This window comes from Balaenoptera borealis, assembly GCF_965194805.1.
Source record: "Balaenoptera borealis genome assembly, chromosome: 5".
Taxonomy (NCBI): Eukaryota; Metazoa; Chordata; class Mammalia; order Artiodactyla; family Balaenopteridae; genus Balaenoptera; species Balaenoptera borealis.
This window is the reverse complement of record NC_138862.1, coordinates 143,871,688-143,893,228: the sequence shown is the minus strand read 5'-3', so window position 1 is coordinate 143,893,228 and position 21,541 is coordinate 143,871,688. Positions and strand designations below refer to the sequence as shown.

General features: G+C 41.9%; 1 protein-coding gene and 1 long non-coding RNA gene across 12 annotated transcripts in view; one reads left to right on the top strand and one right to left on the bottom strand.

Moving 5' to 3' along the window:
• Nucleotides 1–3,684, top strand: part of THRB (thyroid hormone receptor beta) — a 384,719-nt gene extending 381,035 nt beyond the window's left edge. For all 11 annotated transcript variants that reach the window (XM_082392783.1, XM_082392785.1, XM_082392786.1 and 8 more), the window contains one exon: nt 3,268–3,684. In XM_082392783.1, coding sequence (XP_082248909.1) covers nt 3,268–3,509 — 242 coding nt within the window. In that variant the 3' untranslated portion in view covers nt 3,510–3,684. The remainder of the gene's footprint in view (nt 1–3,267) is intronic.
• The window catches only part of LOC309629151, a 147,355-nt gene that overhangs the window by 102,899 nt on the left and 22,915 nt on the right, over nt 1–21,541 (bottom strand). The window lies entirely within an intron of this gene.

Genomic DNA, 21,541 nt, shown 5'->3' with positions numbered 1-21,541 from the left:
AGAGCCTCAGAGCAGCAGCCTTAAATATGAAGGAAAACACGAAATTAAACTGCACAAATTGCAATTTGAGCTGGATAGCAGATTCCAAAAGCCAGCATATTTTGTTTAAACTCAGAAGGGTGCATTGAGACAATAGCCCTGATTCTTCCTTTCTGATTAAGCAGAACCCTACTTAGAGTTTTACTAATACAGATATTTCAATAACTAGACACGTGAAGCATGAATGTATCTGATCAGAGCCACAACCTGAGGAGAACTGGGCAGGGGGATGGTAGGGCTCCCTGGAGCTGTATGAGGAGTTCATTCAGGTTTATGCATTTCTTTTTTTTTTAATTTTTGTTGCGGTATAATTGACATATAACATTGCATTAGTTTCAGGTATACAACGTAATGATTGGATATCTGTATATATTTCAAAAAGATCGCCACAATAAGTCTAGCTAACATCCATCCCCATATATAGTTGCACATTTTTTTCTTGTGATGAGGACTTTTACGCTCTTAGCAACTTTCAAATATGCAATTACAGTATTATTAGCTATAGTCACCTGTACATTACATCCCTATGACTTATTTATAACTGGAAGTTTGTACCTTTTGACCCCCTTCACCCATCTCACCCACCCACCCCCGTCCTCTGGCAACCACCAGTCTGCTATGTCTATGAGCTTGCTGGGGTTTTGTTCGTTTTTTAGATTCCACAAATAAGTGCGATCATACGGTATTTGTCTTTCTCTGACTTATTTCACTTAGCATAATAACCTCAAGATCCATCCATATTGTTGCAAATAGCAAGATTCCATTCTTTATGACTAAATAGTATTCCAGGGTGGGGTGTGTGTGTGTGTGTGTGTGTGAATCACGTCTTCTTTATCCATTCATCCATCAGTGGACACTTAGGTTGTTTCCATACTTTAGCTATTGTAATAATGCTTCAGAGAACATGGTGGGGGGGTGCAGATACGTCTTTGACTTAGTGATTTTGTTTTCTTCAGATAAATACCCAGAAGTGGGATTGCTGGATCATATGGTAGCTCTATTTTAATTTTTTGAGGAACCTTCATACTTCTTTCCACCGTGGCTGTACCAACTTACATTCCCAAAAATAGTGCATAAGTGTTCCCTTGTTATTTCTTTTCTTTTTGATAATAGCCATTCTGACAGCTATGAGGTGATATCTAATTATGGTTTTGATTTGCATTTCCTTGATGATTAGTGATCATCTGGGCATCTTTTCATGTCCCTGTAGGCCATTTGTATGTCTTCTTTGGAAAAATGTCTATTCAGATCCTCTGCCCATGTTTCAAGTTGGCTTTTTGCTATTGAGTTGTATGAGTTCTTTATATATTTTGGATATTAACCCCTTATCGGATATATGATTGGCAAATATCTTCTCCCATTCAGTAAGTTGCCTTTTCATTTTGTTGATGGTTTCCTCTGCTGTGCAGAAGATTTTTAGTTTTACATAGTTCCCCTTGCTTATTTTTGCTTTTAGAGTCAAATCCAAAAAATCGTTACCAAGACCTAGGCCAGGTAGCTTACCACCTATGTTTTTCTAGGAGTTTTATGGTTTCAGGTCTTACATTCAAGTCTTTAATCCATTTTGAGCTAATTTTTGTATATGATATGAGACAGGGGTCCAGTCTCATACTTTTGCATGTGGCTATCCAGTTTTCCCAACACCATTTATTGAAGAGACTGTCCTTTCCCTGTTGTATATTCTTGGCTCCTTTGTCGTGAACTAATTGACCACATATGCATGGGTTTATTTCTAGGCCTTCTATTCTGTTCCATTGATCTATGTGTCCGTTTTTATGCTAATACCATACTGTTTTGATTTCTATAGCTTTGTAATATTATTGTAAATCAGAGAGTGTGACGCCTCCAGCTCCGTTTTCCTTTCTCAAGATTGCTTTGGCTATTCGGGGTCTTTTATGGCTCCGTACAAATTTTAGCGTTGTTTAATCTATTTCTGTGAAAAATGCCATTGAATTTTGATAGGGATTGCATTGAATCTGCAGATTGCTTTGAGTAGCATAGACATTTTAACAATATTAATTCTTCCAATCCATGAATATGGGATGTTATTCCACTTTTTGTGTCTTCTTCAATTTCTTTCATCAGTGTCTTATAGTTTTCAGTGTATAGGTCTTTCACCTCCTTGGTTGAATTTATTCCTAGGTATTTTATTCTTTTTGATGCAGTTGGGAATGTTATCTGCAAATAGTGACAGTTTTACTTTTTCCTTTGGATTTGGATGCCTTTTCTTTCTTTTTCTTGCCTAATTGCTCTGGATAGGACTTGTAATGCTATGCTGAATAAAAGTGGCAAGAGTGGGCATCCTTGTCTTGTCCTCTATCTTAGAAGAGAAGTTTTCAGCTTTTCACCATTTAGTATGATGTTAGCTGTGGACTTGTCATATATGGCCTTTATTATGTTGAGGTACAGTCCCTCTGTACCCACTTTTGCAACCCAGTTGTTTGCAGCCTAGATATTCCCCCATCATCCAGCCTTCTTTTGACATCCTTTTATCATTTTTTTGAAACTGCCTTGATTCCTCTCCTACATATTGTGGGAAGACCAGTGGTCCTCCCAAGACTTGGGAAGGCTTCCTGGGCTGTACATGGTCATGGTCTCCTCTAGCTCCAGCTTCCCACTGTGACTCTTCTCTGCACAGGGTGACCCTAGCGTGGCTCACGTCCCCTTTTCTTTTCATTTTAATTTCCCAAGACACCACCAACCCAGGGCTGCTATGGTAGCAACCAAAGGTATAAGGGACGGGAAGGTAAACAACTAAAATTTGATATTGTGCTGCTTTGTCTTCACCAGCGTTTCTTCCCATCGGACATTCCTCCTCTGGCATCCAGGCCTCCTGAGACCTTCGCAATCTCTTTTCACACCTCTCTCTTCTCTGCATGTCCATGCTTGTCAAAACCCTTCCTCATTATGCGGAGTATTTCAGCTCTCTAGGCAAGGCTTCTCTTTCTGTACGCTAGGAGGGAGGTATCGCCCTTCACACCCAAGGAGGTGATTTGTCTAAACTAGAGACATTTATCTGAACAAAGCATTGACTCGCTTCATGTAAGTTACACCACTCCCTGGTATCTTGGTCCCTGATGCCCCAGAGTTCCTATAGCCTCCATGCCCATTCCTAGGAGTTGAAAGTCCCCAGATCGGCCCACTTCACACTAAAGGGCTTGAACTGGACCAGGCAAGCCTTCTCATTTCTGCCTCCAAATTAACCTCCATCTTCTTTCTTCCCCTCAGACCGCCCAGGGCTCGCCTGTGTTGAGAGAATAGAAAAATACCAAGATAGTTTCCTGCTGGCCTTTGAACACTATATCAATTACCGAAAACACCACGTGACTCACTTTTGGCCAAAACTCCTGATGAAGGTGACAGATCTGCGGATGATTGGAGCCTGCCATGCCAGCCGCTTCCTGCACATGAAGGTGGAATGCCCCACGGAACTCTTTCCCCCATTGTTCTTGGAAGTGTTTGAGGATTAGACTGACTCATTCTCATAATTCCAACAGCACTGCTGGGTGTCATTTCATTCCATTGCCTAGCTCTTTTTTGTTTGTTCCTTTATTTCTTTGTGTTGGGAGGGATTGTTTGGGGGAAAGGGGAGGTAGTCCTTGGCCTAGACATGGATGAAATTGCCCCTTGAATGCGGGTACTTGTTAACTACTGCATTTTGTTCTCCAGTCCTTTGATGTGAATGCTTTGGAGGTTTTACAGTTGTGGAGGTGGCAGGGGACAATCATTAATTCACCAGCACCAAGCCATCACCAGCTCCCATCTGTCCCAGTCAGAGACTGGAGCAAGCAGAATGGTGCGGCAGAAGACTGAAGAAGACTTAAAACCAAGACAATATCGTCATCTTGAACCGATCCTGATTTTTGCAGCACTCAGATTAGCACATTGCAGACCGCCTTTGGTTAGATGTGGCTTTCAGCTTCCTAGGGAAAGGTCTGAACCAATTTTTATCTATTCAAGAGCATGCTGTTTTCAGCACTCTTTATTCTCTCTTAGCAGCCTAACCTGGAATGTATAGGAATATTTGTTTCCCAACAATTAGCTGTCCTTTCACTGTAATTGTTACAGTCCTATGATTTAATTCGAGTTATACAAGGGCATGACTCAAAGACGTGCAGGTGTTTGACTGATTGAGGCCAACTAGGAAAATCATTTCTTTCAGTAAGCCCAAAGAAATTCGAAGTCTTCACGAATGTCAGTGACTCAACAGTTTCCAAAAATTCACCTAGTGTTACCTCATAGTAAGAAGGCTTCTTACAGTTTAGGCTCAGAGAAAATTCCCACAAAAATCCAACCTATTTTACAGTGTTGTCGCCGTTCAGTGACATCTGACCCCTCACCTCCCAAAGTCCTGAAGTTATTCCGCCTGACTGCATCTCTGCTGAACCGACAACAGATGTCCCTATGGATCAACCCTTCTAACCGAGGAGCGATAACAAGCTGAAATCTAAGTCTTGTTCTGGAGGGATGCCGAGGAGAGATTAGTGCGGTTACGTGCTAAGTTGAAGGAAAGGCAGCGCTCTTAGAGCCTCCTCTCATCCCGATGCTCTAAGGTTGCTTCCTTCTGGTCTTAGATCCGGAAGCTCTTTGCTTTACTCACAAGTGTGTCCTAGGGCCCCTTTTCCCTCTGACTCTGAGGCTTGGCTCTCACCAAACAAAGCCTGGTGCGGCCACTGACTCTCTCTGTCCCTCTGATAGCCTTGCCCTGAAAGACACTCAGCAGAAAACACCTGTAGACCACGCACACGAACCCTCACTCACCTTCCCTGCCCAACCAGCCTCCCCAGTGACGAATGCTGGAGTAGGGTGTGCCCAGACGGCAAATGGTGCCCCTGGTCGCTTCAACGTCAGAAGATGGGCAAAGGATCTCCCCATGCAGTCGAATGTATCTCATTCTTCACTGGCATGGTAGACATAAACTATTCCTCTGCCTGCCTTGTACTGCCTTATCCTGGAGGTATTGGGGAAAATAAGCCATATCAGTGAAACTTGCCTAAAAACCATGTGAATTAATTCTTTTTTTAACTGGCCCAGAAGTCAGGGTGCCTGAGTTCTAGTGTGTGCTGTCAAGTGGTAGATTTGTGACCTTGAGTCTTGGTTTTCTCACCTGATGAATAGGTCATGAACTCTAAAATCCTTCCCATCCTTAACATTGTACTAGTTTGGGGGATGGGAGAAGGGGGGATCAGGTTATTTTGACGGTTTCTTTCACATTCAAACTTCTAACTTTATTAGAAAGAAATTATGGCCCTCTTAACAGTTAAGGAAAGTATATTTGGTGTTGATTCAAAATAGGAATTTGACATACTTCTCATCAGTTATTTAGAGAAAGGCATGATGGCTTTGGGAAAGGAGGAAGAACAGCATTAAAAATCCCAAGTGTGACCAGAAATAATCTGGGAGGAAAATGATTCGTTTAACGTGCTAAAGCAATTATACTGGCTTCTGGGGAGGAAAGAAAACAAGAACAGCACTATGGAACTTGCTAACCAGAGAAAGGAAATAGGTGGAGAGGTTGAAATTATGAACATGAAGTTCACGGGCAGACCACTGGCTTTGACTTATCTACAGTGTTTTGGTTCTGTTTTCTTAGGCAGCCTCTAGCCAGTCTCCTCACACCCTCATGTTAACATCTCAGCTCCCTCCGTTGACTCTCCTTGGAGAACTACTCTTTGAAACATAAGCGCTTCACCACCTTCTCTGTTCCGGGGCAACTCTGAGAAGCTTTTCAGGGTGGGGCAATTTTTCCCTCCGAAGGGAAGGAGAGAAAAGCAAGCAGGGGGATCCTGGAGGTTCTCCTCGGTCAGCAAAGCTCCCCAGGAAAGTCCCCTCAGTTTGTTTGACAGAGATTCCCCAGTGCATCAGACACCCCCAGATTCAGTGTAGGTACAGAGCCTGATCTAAAGCTGCAATGGAATACTTTAGGGATTAACATGATTGGCCATTGGCCCAGCAGTTTGGTAGATCTACAGCGACCCAACCAGCCCCAAGTAAGTATGTTTGACCCTTGGCTCCCTAATGATTGCCTTAAACAGGCAAACCCCGATCTAAAAATCTTGTCGAAGGCTGACTACTTTATGCTGAGTAGGACAAGGCTTCAGGTACTTCAGGTTGAAAGGAAAGGCCGTAAGGACTGAAAGCACAACCCCAGTGGTCAAGGTGACTCATTCCTTCTGTAATTGATTGAGGTACTTAGAGCACCTCAAGACTCCATCCTATAAAACTCGATTAGGAGGGATCTGCTCTGGATTATTTTAAACATTTTTTCTTATGTTGTCCAGACTTTCAAATCAAATGTGGACTGACTGAAACCCTTCCCAGTGGGGAGACATCCCAGTAGAGGAGAACACACCATACAACTGGGATTCCTATTTATAAATCACTTAAATTTGGGGTGTCCGGTGTGTGTATGTGTGTGTGTGTGTGTGTGTGTGTGTGTGTGTAACCCTCAAGTGTACTTTGCTCTTCAATTAGACGTGAAGCGTTTCTAGAAATAGTGACAAAAGTTAAGATCTTTTCTTCTTTACGATTCTGCTCAAAACACCACGTGCCGCCTCCGAGCTTTTTCTAGCCACATGAGCCTCGGTCCTCAATGGCACACTTGCCGTGTTGCTGCCTCAGCCCTGTGATGCCTCTCACCTGTGCCCCGAGAGACGCCTCTTCCACCTGCAGCGCGGTCATCGGGGTGGACCGCCCAGCCCGGCTCCACCCCCGCGTCGCCCCTGAGTGAACAGGGGTGCAGGCTTGGCTCCTCCTCAACCCTAACCCCCCCTCAGACCCAGCCTCCACGAACTGCGGATGCCCTCAAAGCATGTCACTGTCCGTGATAACATTTTTATTCTATGGACCTCTAACCCATTCGTGTCATGTTGACCTTTTGCTGCATGAGTCATAAAATATGAAACTGGTCTTATGGTTTTTGAAACGTAGCCAGCATTTGTAAGGCTAAACCTTTTTCATAAACTGAATTGAAGTGAATAACCAGGCCACAGGTCCTCTTCAAAAGGAGAATGCTTACAGACATTTGAATCTCGTTGTCCTTTCCAATGGCTACGGCATCAAGGTTCTAAAATAAGCTCGTAATTTTTCCTGTTATTTTAATAATATGGAAATATTAGCATAGTGTTTCTTTTGATAGGGACAGACTATAATCCATATTTAAATTTTATAGAGAAGAAATTTTATTGTACTGTGATGTAGATATTTATTATCCAGGTAAGGATTTGCCCGGTGTGTATTTTTTACAATTGAAACATTTTACTTTAATCTTTAAAAGAAAAATAAAAACTTTAAACACACACACACACACACACACACAAACAGACTAAGGGGAAAAAAGGTTTGGCCTTATCACAGAAGTTTTACTGTGCTGTACAAATGTTTGCAAATGCAAAAAGTGTGCATTTCTAGTGTGTTTCTACATTCATTAATGCCGCCTTCAAGAGCAATATCGTGCAGGTAAAATGCTGTTTGTGGCTTTCTGTTGCACAGTTAAAGCTGACCCACCTTATGCACAAGACAATCAGATATAACTCTGTCCTCCTCAGGATACAGATAATACCCATGTACGTTACGGAGCACAATGCAAGACAAAGGAAGACACTTTGATTACATGTGTATTGCTGACATAGAAGATATCAGGGCATGCATGAGTTGACATTATGCCACTGCTTTCTTTTGGTTCTTCCTAATTGGCATTTTTCATTTGATTATAGAGCCAAATTAGTTATGAAGCCTTTCTTCAGAGAAAACACCTTTTTTCCCCCATCATGTTTTCATGTCCTGAGAATCAGAAAAATTCAACAGAATAGGAAAAGATTTACAGTCATCAGAAGATTTGTTTCGCAAACGGTGTTAAGTGATATTGCTAGATCGGTAATATTTTTTTCAGCCTAAAACTCTATTGAAATCTGTGATCAAAATGTTTTAAACTATCCAAAATGAAAATTTGTATATTTGGGAAAAATGGATTTTTACATAGCTTTTGTATGCAGATATTAAATTGTAATTATGACTATAGCGGGCATAGATAAACTCATAAGCTACAATTCTAAAAAAGAAAAAAAAGAAAAAGCTTATAACGGATATAATTTCCTGTCTCTTTCTTTAAATATTATTTTCTACATAAGCACGGGGTTGCCTACTCTTCTCATCTCGCTGCTTCCAAAGGAAGGAAAACAGGGATGTAAGGGCATTTGTTTCATAAACATCCACTAGAATTAGCAAATTTTCTTGGGAGGAGGGCATGGGGGGATGGAGGGAAGTAAAAGGCTAATGGGAGATATCCTCTTTGGAAGGGGCCACAGAAATGGGGTGAGGAGGGAAGAGTGAAGTTTCTGCAGCTAAAGGACTACATTCATCTTTTTATCTCAAAATGTTCTAGAATATAATTAATGGAATTATACTACCATCAGCTATCAATATATGTCTCAATCCCCAATTCTCTGAACACATGTGAGTTAGGACTCTTGCTGTGATGAGTGGCAAAAAAAAAGCACCTAATGGGAATATATTGTCCATAATATCTGGAAAGTCCAGGAGTGAGATGGCTTCAGGCGTGGCTGGATCTGGGCACTTAGTACGTCAGGATGCGCCTCTTTTCATCCCTCTGTGCAGATTTCCCTTTGTACAAATTTCCTTTAGGTGGACTTCATGCTCACATAGCCTTTCCTCCTATGGTGGCCCCTGGTAGCTCCAAGATTAGCCTTCTAACTCCAAACCAGTGGAAAGAGAGTTTCTCTTCTCCAACAGTTCCAGTGAAAATCCTGAGCCTACTCCTCACTGGCCCAAATTGAGCCATGTGCCCATTCCTGAGCCAGTCACGGTGCCAGGGAGGACAGATATGCTAATTAGCTTAATCCTCTGAAATCCTGGAACTGGGTGGAGGACAGAGGGATAATGAGCCCCATCTAAACTGGACCAAGGGTTGAGTCAGGAATGGTTCCTCAAATAATATTCTAAGTCTTGCTACTATAAGAAGTGGGAGGAACAGCAAGCAAGCCAAAGAACAAATGCCCACAGCAATGGTTCAGTCTGAAAGCACATCCATTTTTGATTCAGCAACCAGTCTCCTGAACAGAGAGGAAGCTCAGCACGGTTTGGCCAGGTCGTGCAAGACCATCTTCTAAGGGGCCAGATGAACCACTACATCTCCGGATGGTTCCCGTGGGACTGGGGAAATAATTCATCTACCAGCTGTCTCCTCCCACTATCAAAATGGGATGGACGCCCCTCTGCCAGGTTGTACACGCCTGGCCACAGAGCAGCTCTGGGGGTGTCTCTTGCTTCGGGAGCAAAAGCAATCCCCCAAGTGGAGAAAGTTCTCTCCACTCCCACAGCTGGGCACAGCCCATCTAGACTGGGTGACCGACCAGGTGGCGAGTGGGGTGAAACACATGGCCCAGGCCCTGGGCAGACAACCGGGGTCTGCAACGATCTGATACGGGGCTCCTCCAGCCAACAAGTTCTATGGCTGTCTGGAGAAGGGGCACTAATTCCAAAGAGAATCGGGAAGCTCCACAAACAGCCAAACCTATATTTCACTGTACCATGAATTTGGATGCATACAGGCTTTTAATTTGATATAAGCTGATCATGTAAATTGTCCACTTGGCTACATTTCCTAAGAGTAGCTGAAAGAACTCAATAGACCATTGATTTAATTAAATGATATTAGCTGTTCTTACGAGGCCAAATTTTTTTTTCCATATAAATATCTAGCTGAAAATTTTGTAGAAGCCAAGAGAAATTTTTATTTTTTCCATACAAAACCTCACTTTGGTGCACACATGTTTGGAATCAATACATATGAAAAGTGAAGTCAGATGATGTGGCATGAAAACTCTTCTTTTTTAGGATAGACTGAAACCATCATCTTTATTTTCATTTGACTTGTTTGCACTAATTGCAATGAGGGAGGGCAGATGCATATAGAGTAAACCATCTTCAAGTTAGCAAGTTTGAAAATTCTTGTGCCCACAAATCCCAACAGATATAGAGACATGAAAAACACCCCTCAGTTTTACCCTGAATCCCACAAAGATGCTGCAGTTTTTTGTGTTGTAGATATGCAGGTTTATTTGAATTCTAAGGATTTTATAATTTTCTGTATGGGCATCTTTAGCCTCGAAGAGAGCTTTGAGGATTTCTTTCCATTACCTGGAATCAAAGCCAAATAGGGTCTTTATAACAATAAATTATTTCAAAAGATGAAGAACCCAAAACCAAGGATCATTCATCGGTACGTGAGCTGCTTTGTGAGAATCCAATTGCACATTTCAGGAAGTTCACCTTCATTTTCTCCAGTACTTTGGTACAAATAGCACTCATCATTTACTCTCCACTCCAGAATCCCAGCAGCATTCCCAGAGGATGGGCTGGGTGTTGGTGCTGCCTTCCGGAATTCTCCACTGCCACAATGGAGTATATAATAACAGCCCACCACGTAATGAACACCTACTCAAAGTCAGGAATCATACTAGACCCTCTGTATTATACCTTTAATCCTCCAAGTAAACGCACAAAGTAGGTGTTAGTATCCTTATTTGACAATGAGGAAATGGAGGCTCAGTGTGAATAAGCAACTCATCCAACATCACACAGTGGACAAGCGTCAGAGCATATAGGGTCCCAAGATCCGTATCCTTTTTACAACGTGCACTATTAAGACCAGCATAGACTTAGCTCCTGAAGAAAGAGCAAAGGCAACTCTGCTCTGGAAATGTTTACCATTCCCCTTCCAAAGAAGCTCCCCTCCCTAATGCAAAAAGCACGCACATCCTGAAGAACGGCCACCTGGCCTCTCATTAGGTGTTGTCCATTGCAAAATCACTCATTGGCGTTGCAACACTGAAGAGTAATTTCTCTTGGCAGGACCTGTTTATAACCCAGCTGACTTCTAGAGGTGTCAGTCTAACAGGAGGACATTTTGTTTGGCTAAGCATTTGGGGGTCCGAGTGACCAGTTAAGTTTGGGGAGAGCCAAAGTGCTCTGCATAATGAAAGGAGGATTTACAGCAATGGAGGTTGAGGGGCTACAGAGAGGACACGGAGAAACACTTAAGATTCAAGATGGGACATCATGCGACAACTCCCTCAGCTTTAGATAATCAACTTAAAATTGTCAAATGCATGGTGCGGGTGAATTTCTTTTAGAAACAAATGAAAAGGGACAGTCAGTTACCATCTTGATATGAAACAACAGAACCCCAGATCAAAGGGGATCTTGATAATACGTTATCCCAGAATTCATGGGGGTTCCTTTATCTAGTTTCAAAAAAATTGAAAGAACAGTTTTTCAATGCAATTTCACCTAGCTCCAAAGACAGGGCTCTAGCTGACATCTGGAAGATACATTTATTTAAGGCTGCACATACACAGGAGGATAAGTCACTAAATTGAAGGTCCTTGTGGAACTTTCCACAGGAAAGCAATAAAAGCCTCTTTTATCCAACTTTCACTCTTACCTGCAATTAAAGGAAGACAGCAAAAGTCTTAAACCAAATATTAGCAAGCTAACCCAGATACATCAGGGAGAAAATTTTTACAATACTGGCAACATCTGGGGCTTCCCTGGTGGCGCACTGGTTAAGAATCTGCCTGCCAATGCAGGGGATGCAGGTTCGAGCCCTGGTCTAGGAAGATCCCACATGCGGAGCAACTAAGCCTATGCACCACAACTACTGAGCTTGCACTCTAGAGCCCGCATGCCACAACTACTGAGCCCGCGAGCCACAACTACTGAGCTTGGGCACCTAGAGCCAGTGCTCCACAACAAAGACGAGCCACCGCAATGAGAAGTCCGCGCACTGCAATGAAGAGTAGCCCCCGCTCACCGCAACTTGAGAAAACCCGCGTGCAGCAACGAAGACCCAACGCAGCCAAAAATAAATAAATAAATTAATTAATTAAACAAATATATATATTGGCAACATCTGAAATGTCATGGGATTAGTATCAGGAATATACAGGTAGGTTTTCCAAATCAATAAGAAAAAGACATGAAATGCAACGGAAAAATAGAATAGTCACAGAAGGAGAAGCCCAACTGGCTAACAAGTATACAAAGAGATCCCCTACCTCACTAGTAATCGGAAATAGGAAAATCGAAACCACTTGACCCACAGAAAATACCAAGTGTTAATAAGAATATGAGGAGGGGAGGACTTCATCTCCTGCGGAAAGCGTCCATTTTTCCTGTGGCCAGCGACTCTACACATAATTCCACTCCTGGGAACACACCCCACACTCTCACATGGATCTACAGGCACTGTCAGCCGAGCATCCCAGACTTTGCAGTACCAGGGAGTTCAGGCTCGGGAAGAGGAGAAGAATACTGGGTGGAGGGCTTCCTACCGTGGAAATCACCATAGCATCAGCAACATTGAACCAGACCTGCAGACAGAAACCCGTATGAAACAAGACACCACCATACCACTGGGGTAAACTACAAACACATGCAAAGGAACTCCGTATTTTTACGGGGAATCATATGTAACCAAGGACATATATCAAGCACATTAGACTGGGTGCCTACGTGGAAGACATGAGGAGAGAAAAAGAAATAAAGTAGGAGAAGGGTCGCAACAGGCTGGTGATTCCAACCATAATGAAATGAGAAGGATGCTAATCTCAAGTCCTGCACCTGAGGTCCCCCTCCCCGAAACTGCCAGGCTTTACTTATCTCTTCCCTATCTCTTCCCTGAGTCACCCCTCTTACAGTATTTCCTAGGTGCTGATGGGCATTAAATGATGAATCCTGGTGAGGCACACAACCCACGGCTTCGGAACCCGGGAGATGAAAGCAGAGCTAGCCTGGAGACGACTAGGGGAAGAAAAGAGAGAAAGGGGTAAAGGTCCTGCTTAATAAATGGTCTTCCAGCTGCCAAGCCTATTTTCCAGCGAACTCTAATGTGAAACTCCAAAACGTGAGAAAGAGACAAGGCTCTGGTTAAACAGCTCTGTCCATTCAGCCATCCCAAATCCCCAAAGCAAATCTGTCTCTAAGGATTCCCTAAATCTGCATCAAATTTCCGGAAACCTCTGATCTAGAAACCCTTGCATTCATAAGCCAAGTCTGGAGTGACGAATGGCAGGGTCAACTTTATTTAAAGGGCCAGGGTAGAGCCACTAATTCTCCTTAACATGAAGCAACAGTCTACAGAGAGACAGGCCTGGACCTAAGGATAAGCCTCCTGGGACAGGAATGGGAAACCTGAGAGATGGTCTCTTGTGGCCACCGCTTCTGCTCTATCCTTTTAAACCAAAATTAACACACCTCTTTAATTTTTATGAGTCTGGAACTGAATATTCTATTTGTTTGTGCCACGTAAGCAGGTTAAGCAAATTTAAACTAAACTATTTCTGTTTCTTTTGAGTTCCTCTAATTCGGAGGGCTTATGAGCCGGGAACCAAACCATTTCAAACGGGGAAATGATCCAAACGGAGAACAGTTAGCCTGCAGAAGACTTGAGACAGCACTCTAGCTCGCGTGCAAGACACCTGCCAGGTAGAACAGGAAATCAACTTGTTCCGCGTTGCTTCCAAAGAGCACAGCCAGAATGAATGAATAGAAATTACTCAGAAGTTAATATTGGCCCAGAAGAAGAAAGAATGATGTCACAGTTGAACTGTCTAAAGTAGAAATGGAGAGGACGGGGTTCAAGGGGTTCAAGCCAAAACTACACTCTCATCTGATAATGAGGCAGCGCGAAGACTAGAAGGGTCAAAGCCAGAGACCTCTCAGACCTCTGCTCCAGCCCCAGGCCACATCATGACCGCGTCCTAGAGGGTCTGCTCCTCACACCTGCTCAGTTTTTAAGCTGTCCTTAAAACTATATTTTAGGTTCTCCGCAAGGAAACACGTGGGATGAACCTCAGTTAGACGTGACTTCTGGTGCCACTTACTTTGAATGTATAATCATCCCCTGCAAAAGCAGATGAGCCAGTAAAATAAAGTCTACCATCTGTCTCTCCACGTTTTTTTTCAACAATCATCCTACTAGCTCCGGAGAAAACCTCTTCTGTGCAGTCTGATTTGAAACGATCACCAGAGAGAATAATGTGCCAGAATCAAAGAGCAACTCTAAAGTGAGAAAAAATACAGCAAATAAATTCTAGGATCGCCTGACACACTGGGAACATTATGTTGCCAGGGGTTCATCATAATTATGTTGAATACAACAGTCATTATTAAGCATCTCCGTCAAAACATAAATCTTGATTTAACTGCATCTGGTTGAGACTCTGCACATTGGTTGTTTGCCCAGGCACGAATTTATCTTGACCAAAATTAGTCTTAATCAGCTTGGCTTGAGTGATAATGTGGCCAAAAACCATAGCCAGTAGACAGCTTGAGAGGCTTCTCCAGCAATTCATAGGTTAGAGAAGAGCAGAACTTTGAAAAATCACTTTGCAAGGAGTTGACACCTCTCCTGAATCTCAGAACACCATGACTCAGTCCAAGCAGTGTTAGCAAAAGCCATGGTTGTCCCCTGCGGAAAGGTTTCCAGGGAGTGAAAAGTGCACGATAGACAGAGTCAGGGCAGGAGGTCTGGGCTATGTTGAAGGTCTGCTGTTGGCACTGTTCCTTCTGCGTGCTGCCTTGTGAGATTCAGAGCTCAGAAGATGGCTTATTTTAAACGTCTGTCAAAAGCGGTCATGATTAGAGTCTGACCACTCCAAATCACGGTGGATTACAAGCAAGACTAAAAATGTGCTGGTGCAACTTTTTCCTTCAAAAAAGCAATTACGAGTCGCATGTTTACAAGGATGGGTGACATCTAGTTTGTCACAAAAACATTTCAATTGCAATCAGCCTCATCTTTCCCAGGAATCCCTTCATTTCACATCCAAGGGCTGGCTTCTTTGTCTCCAGAAATGAGACCACACTCTCTCCCTGAAAACATGCACAGATATATCTCACACAGACAGGGAAACTGGGGCAGGAGGAGCGAACAAGCAGCACCACAATTCCAAAAGTATGGTGTCTGTGGCATATAAATATAAAACTGCTGACCCCAGATATTCAAAGAATGTCTATTCTGGACTTCCCTGGCGGTCCAGTGGTCAAGACTCCGCGCTTCCACTGCAGGGGGTGCGGTTCGATCCCTGGTCGGGGAAGATCCCGCATGCCGCAGGGTGCAGCCAAAAAAAAAAAAAGAAGAAAAGAAAGTCTATTCTTAACTTGAACCCAAGTATCCCTGGGGTTGCTGAGGACATAGTTTCAGAAGTAAACAAATTTTTATTTTAAAAAGTTTTCATTTCTGGTTTCATTCCAAAAGTAATTTTAAAACTTCTCATAGGGGCTTCCCTGGTGGCGCAGTGATTAAGAACCAGAACCCGCCTGCCAATGCAGGGGACACGGGTTCGAGCCCTGGTCCAGGAAGATCCCACATGCCACGGAGCAACTAAGCCCGTGCGCCACAACTACTGAGCCTGCACTCTAGAGCCCATGAGCCACAACTACCGAGCCCATGAGCCACAACTACTGAGCCTGCACTCTAGAGCCCACGAGCCACAACTACTGAGCCCATGCACCACAACTACTGAGCCCACGTGCCTAGAGCCCGTGCTCCGCAACAAGAGAAGCCACCGCAATGAAAAGCCCATGCACCGCAACGAAGAGTAGCCCCCGCTCGCCGCAACTAGAGAAAGCCTGCACAAAGCAATGAAGACCCAATGCAGCCATAAATAAATAAATAAATAAATAAATTTAAAAAAAGAAAACTTCTCATAAAGCATAGTTTTGATCATCCAGGTCAGCTCAAAACCAAATAAGAGGTTTCAATTATTCATTTGCATTCATGTTTATAATACCTTTGATGTCAGATAATAATACTTTAATTGTTGCAAGATAATTAGAACCAAAAAAGAGCAGACTTACTACGTAAATGATGCAGTCACAACAAAACCCATGGCATCGTGGCTTACTGGCCTGTGAAGGATTTGGCAGTGGTCAAGGAAAAAAAAGTAGTGGGCGATGTCAGTTACTGCGATTGAGGATAAAGTCCAGGCTTCCCAGATCTGGGGCAGGTGAGAAGGATCAGAGAGGTATTTGGCACATATACAGGTAAATTTCTTAAAAGAAAATGCATCGCAGTCTTAATTGTATTTTTCCATTAATTATTAAAAGCAAAGCGGTTGCTTTGTCAGTGAAGGGATGGAAGATATTTGCAATCATTTCCCCGAGGTGTCTTTATTCCACCTTGATGATGGATAGCTTGTGCCATAGGTGAGGTAATCTAAAACAAGGCAGATTTTCTTGCCTGAGGCTAAAAAACATTTCCTTGATTGTTGAAGGGAGACCAGAAATGAAATGCGTTCAGACACTGATGGATCCTGAGAAGAAATCCTGCACCTGTCCCATCTAGGAGCCCAAAGTAGGAACAGAAACTGCAGTTAAGTTTGGGGCGATCAGAGCAGAGAGGACTTGGCCTCCCATTCTTGAATGAAGACGATGAAGCCAGCAAGACCCCACAGGAGAAATGGATGTGTGTGGACGAGTTGCCCAAGCCTACAAGTAACAAAGAAGTGTCTGGACAATTTTGTAAGGTTGAGAGAGGCCCCAAAGTAGCCTGAGTTTAAATAATGCCGCCACAAAATTTCCTGTAGCCCGATGTGACATAGGAGCAGTAGAATTATCACTGGCACAGTGTACCTAAGAATGGCACAGAAACCAGCTCAGAGTAGGAGAGAGATTGACTGGAAACAGCTTGGAATGAGGGTCCCTGCTGGGCCTGCGTGGACCAGCAATGGAGCACTGGAGGCCTCAGCTGACTGTGGACCGAGGGCAACACAGACCAGCTGCCCCACCCGGGACTTGACACCATAATGGAGTTATTCTCCAGTGTTACCGGGCGTCGGGATTACCCAGAGAGCCTGCTAATGCACACATTTAGGGGCCCCGCCCCCAGAGTTCCTGATTCAGCAGGTCTGGGATGGGGACTGAGAATCTGCGTTTCTAACACGTTCTCAGGTCACGCTGATGTGGCCTCAGGACCACATTTGGAAAATCACTGCTAGGATGCACCCGAACCCCCTAACTTATGTGAAACCCAGATATGTGGGAACGCCCAGAGCTCATACAATGTGTATACGTATGGGAAGATACTGACATTTCTCACACACCTGCACGTGGGAACTAAGATTTGTATCCATCACAGAGATACGGGCAAACAGTTTCCTAAATCTCTACTTGGTTATTTTCTCCTCTGGAAAGCATCAATTCCTATTCTATTGGCAGTACTGAATAGAATTCTTAAATATACCCAGTAATATGTTAGTGATTTATTTCTTCAACACTTAATGAAATCAAGGTCATTGGTGTTGGAAGCCACTGTCTAAAGTATTCTAAATAAATTATAGACAGGATAGCAATGATTATATTTTTTAATAGATCTTTATTGGAGTATAATTTCTTCACAATACTGTGTTAGTTTCTGTTGTACAACAAAGTGAATCGGCCATATGCATACACATATCCCCATATCCCCTCTCTCTTGAGTCTCTTCCCACCCTCCCTATCCCACCCCTCTAGGTCATCGTAAAACATCGAGCTTATCTCCCTGTGCTATGCTGCTGCTTCCCACTAGCTAACTATTTTACATTTGGTAGTGTATATATGTCGATGCTACTCTCACTTCACCTCAGCTTCCCCCTCCACCCACAGGGTCCTCAAGTCCATTCTCTATGTCTGTCTTTATTCCTGCCCTGCCACTAGGTTCATCAGTACCATTTTTTTTTTAGGATTCCATATATATGTGTTAGCATACGGTATTTGTTTTTCTCTTTCTGACTTACTTCACTCTGTGTGACAGACTCTAGGTCCATCCACTTCACTACAAATAACTCAATTTCATTCCTTTTTATGGCTGAGTAATATTCTATTGTATGTATGTGATATATGCCACATCTTCTTTATGCATTCATCTGTCAATGGACATTTAGGTTGCTTCCATGTCCTGGCTATTTTAAATAGTGCTGCAATGAACATTGTGGTACATGTCTCTTTTTGAATTACGGTTTTCTGAGGGTATATGCCCAGTAGTGGGATTGCTGGGTCATATGGTAGTTCTATTTTTAGTTTCTTAAGGAACCTCCATACTGTTCTCTATAGTGGTTGTATCAGTTTACATACCCCCAACAGTGCAGGAGGGTTCCCTTTTCACCACACCCTTTCCAGCATTTATTGGTTCTAGATTTTTAATGATGGCTATTCTGACCGGTGTGAGGTGATAGCTCATTGTAGTTTTGATTTGCATTTCTCTAATAATTAGTGATGTTGAGCATCTTTTCATGTACCTCTTAGCCATCTGTATGTCTTCTTTGGTGAAATGTCTATTTAGGTCTTCCACCCATTTTTTAACTGGATTGTTTGTTTTTTTTGATATTGAGTTCCATGAGCTGTTTGTATATTTTGGAGATTAATCCTCTGTCCGTTGTTTCATTTGCAAATATTTTCTCCCATTCAGAGGGTTGTCTTTTTGTCTTGTTTATGGTTTCCTTTGCTGTGCAAAAGCTTTTAAGTTTCATTAGGTCCGGTTTGCTTATTTTTGTTTTTATTTCCATTACTGTAGGAGTCAAAAAAGACTTGCTGTGGTTTATGTCAAAGAGTGTTTTTCCTATGTTTTCCTCTAAGAGTTTTATAGTGTCTGGTCTTACATTTAGGTCTTTAATCCATTTTGAGTTTATTTTTGTGTATGGTGTTAGGGAGTGTTCTAATTTCATTCTTTTACAGGTAGCTGTCCAGTTTTCCCAGCACCACTTATTGAAGAGGCTGTCTTTTCTCCATTGTATGTTCTTGCCTCCTTTGTCATAAATTAGGTGGCCATATGTGGGTGGATTTATCTCTGGGCTTTTTATCCTGTACCATTGATCTATATTTCTGTTTTTGTGGCAGTACCATACTGTCTTGATTACTGTAGCTTTGTAGTATAGTCTGGGAGCCTGATTCCTCCAGCTCCATTTTTCTTTCTCAAGATTGCTTTGGCTATTCAGGGTCTTTTGTGTTTCCATACGAATTGTAAAATTTTTTGTTCTAATTCTGTGAAGAATGCCATTGGTAGTTTGATGGGGATTGCACTGAATCTGTAGATTACTTTGGGTAGTATAGTCATTTTCACAATATTGATTCTTCTAATCCAAGAACATGGTATATTTCTCCATCTGTTTATGTCATCTTTGATTTCTTTCATCAGTGTTTTATAGTTTTCTGAGTACAAGTCTTTCACCTCTTTAGGTAGGTTTATTCCTAGGTATTTTATTCTTTTTGTTGTGATGGTAAATGGGATGGTTTCCTTAATTTCTCTTTCTGATTTTTCGTTGTTAGTGTATAGGAATGCCAAAGATTTCTGTGCATTAATTTTGTATCCTGCAACCTTACCAAATTCATTGATTAGTTCTAATAGCTTTCTGGTGGCATCTTTAGGATTTTCTATGTATAGTATCATGTCATCTGCAAACAGTGACAGTTTTACTTTTTCTTTTCCAATTTGTATTCCTTTTATTTCTTTTTCTTCTCTGATTGCCATGGCTAGGACTTCCAAAACTATGTTGAATAAGAGTGGCGAGAGTGGACATCCTTGTCTTGTTCCTGATCTTAGTGGAAATGCTTTCAGTTTTTCACCATTGAGTATGATGTTTGCTGTAGGTCTGTCATATATGGCCTTTTTTATGTTGAGGTAGGTTCCCTCTATGCCCATTTTCTGGAGAGTTTTTATCATAAATGGGTGTTGAATTTTGTCAAAAGCTTTTTCTGCATCTACTGAGATGATCACATGGTTTTTATTCCTTAATATGTTAATATGGTGTATCACATCAATTGATTTATGCATATTGAAGAATCCTTGCATCCCTGGGATAAATCCCCCTTGATCATGGTGTATGGTCCTTTTAATATGTTGTTGGATTCTGTTTGCTAGTATTTTGTTCAGGATTTTTGCATCTATGTTCATCAGTGATATTGGTCTATAATTTTCTTTTCTGTGGTATCTTTTTCTGGTTTTGGTATCAGGGTGGTGGTGGCTTTGTAGAATGAGTTTGGGAGTGTTCCTTCCTCTGCAATTTTTTGGAAGAGTTTGAGAAGGATCAGTGTTAGCTCTTCCCTAAACGTTTGATAGAATTCACCTGTGAAGCCATCTGGTCCTGGACTTTTGTTTGTTGAAAGATTTTTAATTACAGTTTCAATTTCATTACTTGTGATAGGTCTGTTTATATTTTCTAATTCTTCCTGGTTCAGTCTTGGAAAATTGGATCTTTCCAAGAATTTGTCCATTTCTTCATGGTTGTCCATTTTACTGGCATATGGTTGTTTGTAGTAGTCTCTTACAATCCTTTGAATTTCTGCAGTATCAGTTGTGATTTCTCCTTTTTTATTTCTAATTTTATTGATTTCTGTCCTCTCCCTTTTTTTTCTTGATGAGTCTGGCTAAGGGTTTATCAATATTTTTTATCTTCTCAAAGAATAAGCTTTTAGTTTTCCTGATCTTTGTTATTGTTTTCTTTGTTTCTATTTATTTCTGCTCTGATCTTTATGATTTCTTTCCTTCTACTGACTTGGGTTTTCTTTGTTCTTCTTTCTCTAGTTGCTTTAGGTGTAGGGTTAGATTGTTTATTTGAGATTTTTGTTTCTTTAGGTGAGATTGAATTGCTATAAATTTCCCTCTTAGAACTGATTTTGCTGCATCCTATAGGTTTTGGGTCATTGTGTTTTCATTGTCATTTGTTTCTATGTATTTTTTTATTTCTTCTTTGATTTCTTCAGTGATCTCTTGATTATTTAGTAGCGCACTGTTTAGCCTCCGTGTATTTGTGGTTTTTACAGTTTTCTTCCTGTAACTGATTTCCAATCTCATAGTGTTGTGGTCAGAAAAGATGCTTGATACAATTTCAATTTTCTTAAATTTTCCGAGGATTGATTTGTGATCCAAGATGTGATCTCTCCTGGAGAATGTTGTGTGCACTTGAGAAGAAAGTGTATTCTGCCACTTTTGGGTGGAATGTTCTATAAATATCAATTAAATCTATCTGGTCTAACAATGTTCATTGCAGCACTATTTACAATAGCCAGGACATGGAAGCAACGTTAAGTGTCCATCTACAGATGAATGGATAAAGAAGATGTGATACATATATGCAATGGAATATTACTCAGCCATAAAAAGAAATGAAATTGAGTTATTTGCAGTAAGGTGGATAGACCTAGAGACTCTCCTACAGAGTGAAGTCAGAAAGAGAAAAACAAATACCATATGCTAACACATATATATGGAATCTAAAAAAAAAAAAAAAACGGTTCTTCAGAACCTAGCGGCAGGACAGGAATAAAGATGCAGATGTAGAGAATGGACTTGAGGACACGGGGAGGGGGAAAGGTAAGCTGGGATGAAGTGAGAGAGTGGCATGGACATACATACACTACCAAATATAAAATAGATAGCTAATGGGAAGAAGCCACATGGCACAGGGAGATCAGCTCAGTGCTTTGTGTCCACCTAGAGGGGTAG